Source organism: Chiloscyllium plagiosum, chromosome 29 (assembly GCF_004010195.1).
Source record: "Chiloscyllium plagiosum isolate BGI_BamShark_2017 chromosome 29, ASM401019v2, whole genome shotgun sequence".
NCBI lineage: Eukaryota > Metazoa > Chordata > Chondrichthyes > Orectolobiformes > Hemiscylliidae > Chiloscyllium > Chiloscyllium plagiosum.
This window is the reverse complement of record NC_057738.1, coordinates 47,632,606-47,645,666: the sequence shown is the minus strand read 5'-3', so window position 1 is coordinate 47,645,666 and position 13,061 is coordinate 47,632,606. Positions and strand designations below refer to the sequence as shown.

General features: G+C 41.8%; 1 protein-coding gene across 3 annotated transcripts in view; it reads left to right on the top strand.

The window, feature by feature from the left end:
• Positions 1-7,118, top strand: part of LOC122564565 (brain acid soluble protein 1-like) — a 99,038-nt gene extending 91,920 nt beyond the window's left edge. For all 3 annotated transcript variants that reach the window (XM_043719654.1, XM_043719652.1, XM_043719653.1), the window contains exon 2: positions 5,669-7,118. In XM_043719654.1, the coding sequence (XP_043575589.1) occupies positions 5,679-6,410 (732 nt within the window). In that variant the 5' untranslated portion in view covers positions 5,669-5,678 and the 3' untranslated portion in view covers positions 6,411-7,118. The remainder of the gene's footprint in view (positions 1-5,668) is intronic.
• Positions 7,119-13,061: the final 5,943 nt, after the last annotated feature.

The window sequence follows — 13,061 nt, the reverse complement described above, 5'->3', positions numbered from 1 at the left end:
TATAATGCACTAAGATGTTATCCATGTTGTAAATGATTTCATGTTTCCCTTTTAGGATTCCTACATTGTCCTTTGGAAAATCTCTGGCACAGAGGTGATCCAAAGAGTTGATAGTTGAAGCAATACCTTGAATGGTGAAATAAATTAAGTCAGTAATCTCAACTCTTTGACTAAGGATGTCTGCAGGAACCCACGACTCTCATTCAGTTTTATGCAAAAACTTGCTCATTGCTAAAATAGGATGGAGCTTCTTACAGCTCTTTTGTTGTAACTGAGTGAGAAAGTACATACAACATTACACTGCAGTACAAGCCCTTTAGTCCTCGATGTTGCATGGACCTGTGGAACCAATCTGAAGCCTATCTATCCTACACTATTCCATTTTCATCGATATGTTTATCCAATGACTATTCAAATGCCCTTAAAGTTGGCAAGTCTAGTACTGTTGCTGGCAGGGCATTTCACACTCTGCTACTCTGAGTAAAGAAACTGCCTCTGACATCTGTCCTGTCTCTATCACCTCTCAGTTTAAAACTATGTTCCCTTGTGCTAGCCATCACATCCGAGGAAAAAGGCTCTCCCTGTCCACCCTATCTAACCCTCTGATTATCTTATATGTCTCAGTTGAGTCACCTTTCACCCTTCTCTCTTGTTAGAGAGAAGTCCCTTAGCCTTTCCTCATAAGACCTTCCCTCCATACCAGGCAACATCCTAGTAAACCTCCGCTGCACCCTTTCCAAAGCTTCCACATCCTTCTGAAAATGTAGCGACCAGAACTGTACTTAATACTCGAAGTGCGGCCGCAGCAGAGTTTTGTACAGATGCAGCATAACCTCATGGCTCCGAAACTCAATCAATCTACGAATAAAAGCTAACACACTGTATGCTTTCTGAACAACCCTAACAACCTGGTTGGCAACTTTCAGGGATGTATGCACATGGACACTGAGACCTTTCTGATCATCTACACTCCCCAAAATTTTACCATTGACGCAGTAATCTTTATTACTGTTGCTCCTTCCAAAGTGAATCACCTCAGACTTTTCCGCATTAAGCTCCATTTGTCACCTCTCAGCCGAGCTCTGCAGCTTATCTCAGATCATCCACAAATGAATGGACAAACAGAGTTGGTATTTCTGGTTTGTTACCCATGCCACGTGCTAGTAAGGCGAGGAATAGGGAGAGAGAGGAGTTGAACATGTGGCTACAGGGATGGTGCAGGAGAGAGGGTGTTGGATTCCTGGATAATTGGGGCTCTTTCTGGGTAGGTGGGACCTCTACAAACAGGATGATCTTCACCTGAACCACAGAGGTACCAATATCCTGGGTGGGACATTCGCTAATGCTTCTCAGGAAGGTTTAAACTAATTCAGCAGGGGAATAGTACCTAAATTGTAGTTCACGTATAGAAGAGGTTGAGAGTAGGGAAGTCCAAAATAAGATTTCAGGGTCACAACAGGGCATGGGCAATCAAGAAGTTGATTTGAAGTGTGTCTATTTCAATGCCAGGAGCATCTGGAATAAGGTGGGTGAACTTGCAGCATGGGTCGGTACCTGGGATTTTGATGTTGTGGCCATCTCAGAGACATGGATAGAGCAGGGACAGGAGTAGTTGTCACAAGTTCTAGGATTTAGATGGTAAAGAAGATGGTAAAAGAGGTGGGGGTGTGGCATTGTTTGTCAAGGACAGTATTACAGTTGCTGAAAGGACATTTGAGGACGCGTCAACTGAGGTTGTGTGGGTTGAAATTAGAAACAGGAAAGGAGAGGCCACCCTGTTGGGAGTTTTCTACAGGCCTCTGAATAGTTCCAGAGATGTAGAGGAAAGGATAGCAAAGATGATTCTCAGTAGGAGCGAAAATGACAGGGTAGTTGTTATGAGGGACTTCAACTTCCCAAATATTGACTGGGAATAGTTCAAGTACTTTAGATGGGTCAGTTTTTGTCCATTCTGTGCAGGAAGGTTTTCTGATATAGTATGTAGACAGGCCAACAAGGGACAAGGCCACATTAGATTTGGTACTGGGTAATGAACCTGACCAGGTGTTAGATTTGGAGATAGGTGAGCACTTTGGTGATAGTGACTCCAATTCAGTTATGTTTACTTTAGCGATGGAAAGAGATTGGTATACATTAGAGGGCAAGAGCTACAGCTGGGGGAAAGGCAATTATGATGTGATTAGACAAGATTTAGGATGTATAGGATGGGGATGGAAATTGCAGAGCATGGGCACAATAGAAATGTGGAGTTTATTCAAGGAACTGCAACTGTATGTCCTTGATAAGTATGTACCTGTCAGACAGGAGGAAGTTGTCGAGCGCAGGAGCCATGGTTTACGGACTCTCTTGTCAAGAGGAAGAAGAAGGCTTATGTTAGGATGAGATGCAAAGTCTCAGGGCAATTGAGAGTCACAAAGTAGCCAGGAAAGACCTAAAGAGAGAACTAAGACAAGTGAGGAGGGCACATGAGAGGTTGGTGGATAGAATCAGGGAAAACCCTAAGGCTTTCTATAGGTATATAAGGGATAAGAGAATGACTAGAGTAAGACTAGCGCCAATCAAGGACAGTAGTGGGAAGTTGTGCGTGGAGTCGGAGGAGATGAGGGGAGCTCGAAATGAATATTTTTCGTCAGTATTCACACTGAAAAAAGACAGTGTTGTTGAGGAGAATATTGAGAAACAGACTACTAGACCAACTGGGATTGAGGTTCACAGGGAGGTGGTGTTAGAAATTCTGGAAAGTGTGAAAATAGATAAGTCCCCTGGGCCAGATGGGATTTATCCTAGGATTCTCTGGGAAGCCAGTGAGAAGATTGCCGAGCCTTTGGCTTTGATCTTTATGTTGTCATTGTCTCCAAGAGTAGTTCCAGAAGACTGGAGGATAGCAAATGTTGTTCCCTTTTTTAAGAAGGGGAGTAGAGACAACCCTGGAAATTATAGACCAGTGAGCCTTACGTCGGTTGTGAGTAAAGTGTTGAAAAGGTTGTAAGAGATAAGATTTATAATCATCTCGACAGAAATAAGTTGATTAGGGATAGTCAACACAGTTTCATGAATGGTAGGTCATGTCTCACAAAAATTATTGAATTCTTTGAGAAGGTGACCAAATAGGTAGATGAGGGTAAAGTGGTTGATGTGGTGTATATGGATTTCAGTTAGGCATTTTATTAAGGTTCCCCATGGTAGGCTACTGCACAAAATACAGAGGCATGTGATGGAGGGCGATTTAGTGCTTTGGATCAGAAATTGGCTAGCTGAAAGAAGACAGAGGGTGGTGCTTGATGGGAAATGTTCATCCTGGAGTTCAGTTATTAGTCATGCACTGCAAGGATCTGTTTTGGGTCCACTGCTGTTTGTCATTTTTATAAACAACCTGGATGAGGGCGTAGAAGGGTAGGTTAGTAAATTTGAGGACGTCACTAAGGTCAGTACAGTTGTGGATAGTGCTGAAGGATGGTGTAGGTTAGAGAGAGACATAGATAAGCTGCTGAGGTGGGCTGAGAGGTGGCAAATGGAGTTTAAGGCAGAAAAGTGTGATGTGATTCACTTTGGGAGTAGCAACAAGAATGCAAAGTATTGGGTGAATGGTAAGACTCTTGATAGTGTAGATGAGCAGAGAGATCTCTGTGCCCATGTACATAGATCCCTCAAAGTTGCCACCCACATTGATAAGGCTGTTAAGAAGGCACATGGTGTGTTAGCTTTTATTAGTAGGGGGATCAAGGTTCGGAACCATGAGGTCATGCTGCAGCTGTACCAAACTCTGGTGCGGCCGCACTTGAGATATTGCTTGCAGTTCTGGTCACTACGTTATAGGAAGGGTGTGGAAGTTTTGGAAAGGGTTCAGAGGAGATTTACTCAGTTGTTGCCTGGTATGGAGCGAAGGTCTTACGAGGAAAGGTTGAGGGACTTGAGGCTGTTTTCATTAGAGAGAGAAGAACTTAATTGAGACACAAGATAATCAGAGGGTTAGATCGTGTGGACAGTGACAGCCTTTTTCCTCAGATGGTGATGGCTAGCACGAGGGTGCATAACTTCAAACTGAGGGGTGATAGATATAGGACAGATGTCAGAGTTGGTTTCTTTACTCAGAGTAGTAAGGGTGTGGAACACACTGCCTGCAACAGTTGTAGACTCGTCAACTTTACAAGCATTTAAATGGTCATTGGACAGGCAGGTGGACGAGAATGGTTTCACAGGGCAGTGCAATACAGACGCCCAATGTAATGCGCTGTAATGTTCTATGTTCGATGATCTGAGTTCTTGCGAACTGTTATTAGCCCTGGACACCATTGTGTCAATTCTGTCACTGGCAAAATGACCCCATTTTTAATCTGTTACCCATTGGAGAATGAGAAATTCCTGGTAGTGTACAAGCAGGTTTAGCATCTTTGTGCAGCACCAAGTGATGCTTCCGCTTTAAGTTAATTGAAATCTTTGCATGGCTTTTGAAATTCTTGCCCAAATTTTCTCATGCATTCATTCTGAGGTACTATCATTCAAAAAAATTAGTTAAATACATGCATTTTTGCTCAACAAAGAAGTATCTCATTTTTCAGTGTATATTCTCCAAGTTATTTTCAAGTTTTCCGAAATTTGGGGTCAACCCTTTTCCAGTTCTTTTTCTGTGAAGTTTTTTGGTGATCCCTTTTCAGCGTTGTCACTTGGATTCTATTTTAATTTTAGATTCTGGCGCTTGAAATTTGTGCTTAAAAATGTGTTGCTGGAAAAGCGCAGCAGGTCAGGCAGCATCCAAGGAGAAGGAGAATCGACGTTTCGGGCATAGGGCTTAGGGATTCTCCTTCTCCTTGGATGCTGCCTGACCTGCTGCGCTTTTCCAGCAACACGTTTTTAAGCTCTGATCCCCAGCATCTGCAGTCCTCACTTTCTCCTGCTTGAAATTTTGTCCCTGACTGCTGCACTGCTTTATCTTTTGCTTTAAACTATTCCTGTTTCGTGCAGTTTGACATATCTGTCAGGAATATAGGATCACCTGATGAAGGAGCGACGCTCTGAAAGCTAGTGTGCTTCCAATTAAACCTGTTGGACTATAACCTGGTGTTGTGTGATTTTTAACTTTGTACACCCCAGTCCAACACCAGCATCTCCAAATCAGAAATATCTTGGGCTGTCTGTGCCTACTGATATACAGTTTGCTCCTTATCACAAAGTAAATAATTCTGTATTTCTTTAAAGTGCCTTCATTTACACCTGTGTATAGTAGGCTGGTGTAGTGCCTGAACCCTCTCTGTCTTCAGAGACTCATTCTAGATTTGTGTTTTCTCAATTAGTGACGTCAGGATTGTGTGATCAGTTGTACCATCATAATTTCCACGAATCTCTTTTTTACTGTTTAGATATTTGTGCTTTCAAGACCAGAACCTTCTAGGTCCAGACTGCACCATTGTTGTTGAAAATTAGTTTTGAGGGGAGTCCAATCAGAGAATGAAGGAAAAACCAGACCAGAGAATGGAGGCCTTATTCTCAACTCACATTAAATCATACATTTTTATCATTGTATTTCCATTATAAATTTATAATAGGAACTAACTGTGTAAACTTATCATGCTGGATTATATTCTCCATCCAAGATCATTGCCATGTAATATTAATTAATGTGAAAGAGACAGTCAACCTTATTTTTATTCACCTTTATTATTCTTTACAGAGCATATAAAATGGGAAACGCACTGAACAGGAAGAAGAAGAATTATAAACTTTCCAGCGACAAAGACGCTGATAAATTGGCTGAAGGAACAGCAGCAGAGGATGGAGAGGCAAAAAAGGAAAAGCAGGAAGAGGCCAAAACATCTGAAGAAGGTGGAAATGTATCAGAGGCCAAAGATAGTCAGGCTGCAAACAACACAGCTGAAACTAAGGAAGAAGATAAAGAAACAGTGAAAAAAGAGGAAACTCAAAAACCTGAAGCTGAAAAGCCACAAGATTCCACTGAAGCCAAAACAGAGCCTCTGTCTACAGAACCAACCGCAGAAAAGCCAACAGAACAAACCGAGGTTGCCCCTATGAGTAGTTCTGCAGATGGCCAGTCTTCAGCTGTGCCTGAATCCAGCACTGAAGTGACATCCAGTCAGCTCTCTGAAACCCTAACACCTGCTCCTGAAAGCAAAACAGAAGAGAAGTGTTCAAGCATGGTTGAAGTGGAAGCCAAACAGACTGAGGTCGCATCTACTCTTGTGGCTCAAGGAGAAAGTAAAAAAGCAGAGCCCCAAAATTTGGACTCTGCCTCAAGCACCACTGATGCTGTTTCTTCCCAGGAGACACCAGCAGTAGATGCACCAATCTCTACTCCAGCTGTTCCTGAAGTCTCAGACAGTGCTACTCCAGCAGATGTTACAACTTCAGAGAATTCTTCAGCCATTACTGATCAAACGTTAGCTGCGCAAGAATAATGATAGCCTCATTCAACAACCATTCACAACCTGCATTAAATTCCGACTGTACTAACAAACTTGATCCACTGTCTTTTACCAGAAAACATCCAAACATCCCATACTCAGAAATTACATCAGGATATTTCAAGCGACATTTGGAAAATTGCTGGACTTAAATATTGATGTCTGGAAGTTGAGTGAGTGGAATGAAAGTCTCAACAGCTGTAAATGATGTGCCTCACTGATTCAATCCAACATAGTGAATAATGTTTATGACTCTGCTGAGTGATAGTTAGTGGAACTGTGCCAAACTAATCAGATCTTCAGATAACACCTTTGTATTCCCACCTGATTTTACACAGTGAGGTACAACCAGCTGTCAGATATAAGCCACCATGTTCCCTTTCTCATGACAGACCAGGAACAATAGTTTTGTCTCAAAGTTACTTCAGACTAACACACACTTCTCATTGTACGTTTCCTATATAGATTTCTCTTGATCAGTTAATGCATGTCCGTTGTTGGGTGCACCTGTAGTTCTGTTTCACAGCAAGTTGCAAACAAGTCTGCATTCATTACAGTTCCAGCTTCTCCTCCATTCAGTGTCACTAATGCCTCCACTACCACAGCACATGTTGAAAATGATGAGAATTGTAAAATGGATGCATTGGAATTATATGTGGCTGTATTAATGGTGCAACAGTAATAAAAGTCATGTAAAAATAACCAAAGCAGTTTGAAATTATTTTTATTCTAACTCATAAACCTGTTTCAATGATGCAGTTTGGCTTCTTGAAAAAATACAATACAATCCTTGAGACACTAAAGCTGTAGTGTGTTAGAGCTAATGAAGAAAGAATCCATTTGTCAGTTTCTTAAGAGATATGATGTCATTATGCTCAATATGTTTTTGCCATTTATGTTAATGGATTTACAAAAGGAACTAAACCTAGGAAATAACCTGTGATATTATGCAGTACAACTATCAAATCATAAATATGTTTTCCTCCTCTGCTTTTGTTCTACTGTACATCAGGCAAATGAACCTTTTATTCCTCATCCATTTGAAATTGAGCTGAATTTCTAAGTTCCGATATTTTAACAGTTGCTATTTACAAATTAGTGGAGAAACCTTAATTCCAGTTTGCTGAAAGACCTGAATGAGACAAAGCCCTTCCTGTCAGGAGCAGAAATGAATGTTCTCCACTCTGTTCCTTCTTTCATAATAATAATAATTCCACGTGTACCTTTTTGAAGATCTGACAAAGTTGCTGGCTTCTCCCTTTAATGCCTTTCATTGGTAGAACTGATGATTTTTTTTGTCTGTTGGACCCACATCACATATCATCTGCCAACTCCTCCGTTCAATTGCGAAAATATATTGCTCCATTTAATTGTGTTAAGTGGAAAGGCTTTGCACATTATGGGATGCCACAAGTAATGCACAGTGACAGAGGCCTGACATTATTGTTAGAGATTACTATGACTCACACTGATGCAGCAACAACTGAGAGTTAGGCAGAGGAACAAAAAACTGTCCCAAACATGGCACCTAGTTTTTTTCATACCTTTTTACTTTCTCCTGTTATGAAACATTGTTTATTTAATCCTCAATAACAGGGAAAATAGACATATACACAATAACTTTCATAGGCCATCCCAAAGACTTTACAAAAAATGAAATAGTTTTGAAGTGTAGCCACTAATGTAGGGAATGGGGTAATCAAATTGTGTATAGGAAGTACTAAGAAACAACAATGATAAAGCACAGAAAATCTGCTTTTAATAAATATTTATAGGATACCAGAGAAAACTCCACTTTTCTTCTTGAAAGAATGCAAGGATCTTTCATGTCCATCCGAGAGCACGAATGAAGGTTCAATGCAAAGCCTTAGTCAATAAATGAATATTTACTGACTAACAGAAAAGCTGTTACAACTCTGCAAGGTGAGGAAGCTCCGAATTTTAGGAGAGAAAACTCTATTGTTTGTCTCTGAACAAAAAGAAGTCAAGGGAGTGTGCATATGACTTTACCAAGAAATTGGGCTTCACCATCACTCAAGGTACCATGGACTGCACATACATTTCTTCAAACACAGCAAATCTCGAAAGGTGAGATATACAAAAATTTAACAGGGTGCCTTTCACTCAGCTGGGTTGGTATATGTGTGTGATTATTGTCAGCTGGTAAATGCCAACTAACCTGGCAGCAGTCACAGTGCATTCCCATGCCAGTCCACTGTACCAGGAATCTTTCAGCAACCATGATGAACCAGGGATGGCTGCTTGATTTACAAGGGATACCTGCTATAAACTTGGTTAATGATACCCACCATCCCTGTCCAACCACTATGCCATTAAAAGACCATTAAACTGAAAATCAAGGTACTGAAACAGACTGGATGCAGGGAGGATTTTTTTTCCCTGGTTCGGAATCTAGAACCAGAGAACGAATGACAGTCTCAGGATACAGAGTACACCATTTAGGGCTAAGTTGAGGAAACATTTGTTCATTCTGAGAGTGGTCCGCCAGTCGAATTCTTGATCACATAAGGCTTGGAGGCCAAGTCACTGAATATATTCGAGTGATAGATTATTTTCAGATTTTAAAGCATCAAGTAGTATGGGGAGACAGTAGAAGTACAATGCTGAGATAGAGGATCAGCTATAATCACACTGAATGACAGAGCAAGCTCAAAGGACTGAATGACCTAATCCTGCTCCTCGTTCCCATGTTTATGTTTTGTGTCTAAGGCCATTTCAGATACTTGGCTACTATTTGGAAGAGCAGCCATTTGGGAGGGCCTGTTCTATTCTCTACAAATTGGCTCTTGTATAAATGCCACTACTGTCACCACAACATCAGCAAAAGTCTCAACTGGAGGAGGTACAGGCAGATGAAGAGAAAAAGAAGAAAGAAGATGCAAATGGGAAAAGAAATTGACAAATGGATTTCAAAATAGGAAAGATGAGATAATCTATTTTGATCCTAAAAAGGATAAAATGGTAATGCAAAGTAATCAATCTATACAAAATTAATTCAATAAAACATCCAACATTCATCTGTTATAGATGAGATTAAACCTCCTGCAAATATGTCAAGGAGATAGCCTAGACACTAACTTTTATCTTATTTAAAGACAAGTGTAAGGTACTGTGTTCCAGATATAATTTGATTAATTACTCAGCTTTAAGTGAAACAACTTTATTCTTACTCTACAGTTAAAATATAAAGAAAGGAAAGAATGATTGATTAACTCTGTTGGAAAACGTAACAGAATAATAGATTATTTAACTCAACAACAATTATTCCAATATAGTAACACCCCTCAACACACCAATGGCAAAGGCAAATTCAGTAAAATAGATTGTCTCACATGCAATGTCTCTCCATTCCAGTTGGAAAGAACATCAAGAGAAAGTTCTGGCAGAGAGAGAACTCAAGAAACTTGGAGAGGGTGGATGTTAGGAAATTCCAGTTTGCTGAAAGACCTGAATGAGACAAAGCCCTTCCTGTCAGGAGCAGAAATGAATGTTCTCCACTCTCTGTTCCTTCTTTCATAATAATAATAATTCCACGTGTACCTTTTTGAAGATCTGACAAAGTTGCTGGCTTCTCCCTTTAATGCCTTTCATTGGTAATGCCTTCTCCTCGTTAGGCGAGGAGACTAGAACCCGCGGACACAGCCTTAGAATTAGAGGGGGTAAATTCAGAACAGAAATGCAGAGACATTTCTTCAGCCAGAGAGTGGTGGGCCTGTGAAATTCATTGCCGCAGAGTGCAGTGGAGGCTGGGACGCTAAATGTCTTCAAGGCAGAAATTGATAAATTCTTGATGTCACAAGGAATTAAGGGCTACGGGGAGAATGCGGGTAAGTGGAGTTGAAATGCCCATCAGCCATGATTGAATGGCGGAGTGGACTCGATGGGCCGAATGGCCTTACTTCCACTCCTATGTCTTATGGTCTTATGGCCTTATGCTGTTATGCAGTGCAAGTCCAGTGGATGCAACTTTGCTTTTGAAATGCTTCTGATGTTTATAAGGGGAATTTGCAGATGCCCTTGTAGGATGCTCTTGAATATTTTGGGCCTCTCTGCCCCACCCCCACTCCGGCCCATCACCCTCACCTTAACCTCCTTCCACCTATCGCATTTCCAACGCCCCTCCCCCAAGTCCCTTCTCCCTACCTTTTATCTTAGCCTGCTTGGCACACTTTCCTCATTCCTGAAGAAGGGCTCATGCCTGATACGTCGATTCTCCTGCTCCTTGGATGCTGCCTGACCTGCTGCGCTTTTCCAGCAACACATTTTCAGCTCTTTCTTTAAGCCTGCCTTCAAAGGTCACACTGCTCTTTTTGCCAGACGATTGGATGATGAATGGTAAGGAGCTGTTCAAATGACAAATACAATTCAATTTTAGGAAATAATGAAATACCCTGCTAGTAAACAATGGCCTGCTGTCTATGACTAACACTTCTAGGAAGTCAGTGTATTGCAAAATATGAACAGTTTTTCTATCATCTTCCCAATTTTTGACAAATGAACTCTATGCACATCTAGCTATTTTGAGTGGGCATCCACAATGACTAAGAACATTGAGTGCATTAAAGCACCTGCATAGTCGATGTGTAACTGTGTCCCAGGATTACCTGGGCAATGTGGGGAAGATGCTGTCAGTAATGTTTGTACTTGTTGGCACTCTGGGCACTGCCCTACCAATGTGGCTATATCTTCTTCCAATCCTGGTCACCAGATGTAACTTCTCACCAACACCTAAATTTTAGACACCCCAGGATGACCCTGATGGGGTTCAGCTAGTTTCTGGTGGTGACCTTTACTTGGGACAATCATTTTTGCTCCCCCTAATAATATGCTGCCCTCTACTGTGATCTGGTCTCTCCAAATCTAAAAAGGTTTCAATTCTGGTTGTGATGGCTCTTTTGTTTTGCCTGTAAGCACCAGCTGTTTGTTTTGCCAGGTCCAGATCTTTCTGCTGGAAATGTGTTGCTGGAAAAGCACAGCAGGTCCAGGGAACAGGAGAATCGACATTTCGGGCACAAGCCCTTCTTCAGGAATTCTGGCCTCTAATATCTAGTATTGTCAGCTCTGACTGGAAGTGTCTCCAAAAAATTTAAAACTCTTCCAGTGGTGGTATCACCGATGGGGTATCCTCCAGTGGTAGATGGCTCAATAGATCTGCCTTTGCCACTTGGCTTCCTGTACAGTGTTCCAATTTGTAATTGTGTGCATTTAGAATTAGAATCCACCACAGAAGCTCGGAGTGGCACTGCCTTGCTCTCTTTAAGTAGCTCTGGCAGTGGTTTGTGATCTGTTACTGTTACAAATCCACATCCGTAAAGGTATTGGTGGAACTTCCTGAATCCAAGTATGACAGTCAAACGTTTCCACTCCACCACTAACACTCAGCATTAGCTAAACTCTGAGCTATTGGGCGTTCCTCTCCATTGGGCCACCTTTGAGCTGATGCTACCTCAATGCTGAGGTAGTGGCGGCATGGTGGCTCAGTGGTTAGCACTGCTGCCTTGCAGCACCAGGAACCCAGGTTCAATTCCCGCCTCGGGCGACTGTCTGTGTGGAGTTTGCACATTCTCCCCATGTCTGCTTGGGTTTCTTCCGGGTGCTCTGGTTTCCTCCCACAATCCAAAGATGTGCAGGCCAGGTGAATTGGCCATGTTAAATTGCCCTGTAGCATTAGGTGCATTAGTCAGAGTGGGGAAATGGGTCTGGGTGGGTTTCTCTTCAGAAGGTGCACTGGTTGGGCCGAAGGGCCTGTTTCCACACGATAGGTAATCTAATCTGAATGGGGAGACATTGCATACCAGACCTCACTTGGGATCGTGTATGACAATGCCTTAGAGATTGATAGCTGTTTCTTCACTTCCCTGAACATTATGGCTTGGCTACAAGGCCATTTCCAAGGCTGACCATTTAAGAGTTGATGCAACGATGCCAGGTTATATATGGACTTTCCACCCTCACCTTATCTTCCAAGGCATCTAACCCAGTCTTGTGGACATTATAGCCCAAGTAGGTCACTTGGGGTGCCTGGAACACACATTTTCCCCCTTCTAAGCCATATGCTTCCTGGTCAATATGTAATGTGGTCTTAGCTCCTTTGATAGTTCCTTGACCTTCCTGAAAATCTTCCAGACATTTAATTAGCACTTCACTCGAGCAGCCGTTTCATAATGGAAAAATGTTTAGCCAATCTAGTGAATATTTCTCAACCAATTTCACCCCATCAAGCATGGGCCCAAGCCTTTTAATTACAATCAGTGGTAACTCAACCAGCTGCTTCTCATTAGAGGCCAGAACCAACGTTGTACCCTCAATCTGTAAATGTTCCTTGGTGTAGGTTTTCAGTCAAGCTGAGGTCTTGCAAAAACATAAGTCCGCATTGAATTTTGTTCAAGTCTGGTTCTTGGATAGTTGAAACGGTCACACTGATATTGACCTCCATACGAATCAAGTGACCATTTAACTAGATTGGTTTATTTTGAGAGGTTCTGATTCTGATGTTGCTAAGCAATTTAATTGTTCCAAATTAGATGTAGGTGGACTTTCCGGGTGTGCTGGAATACTGGCTTATGACGTCCCTTACTCAATTTAGGTATAGCGGGACATTTCGGCCAAGTCGAGACCACATGC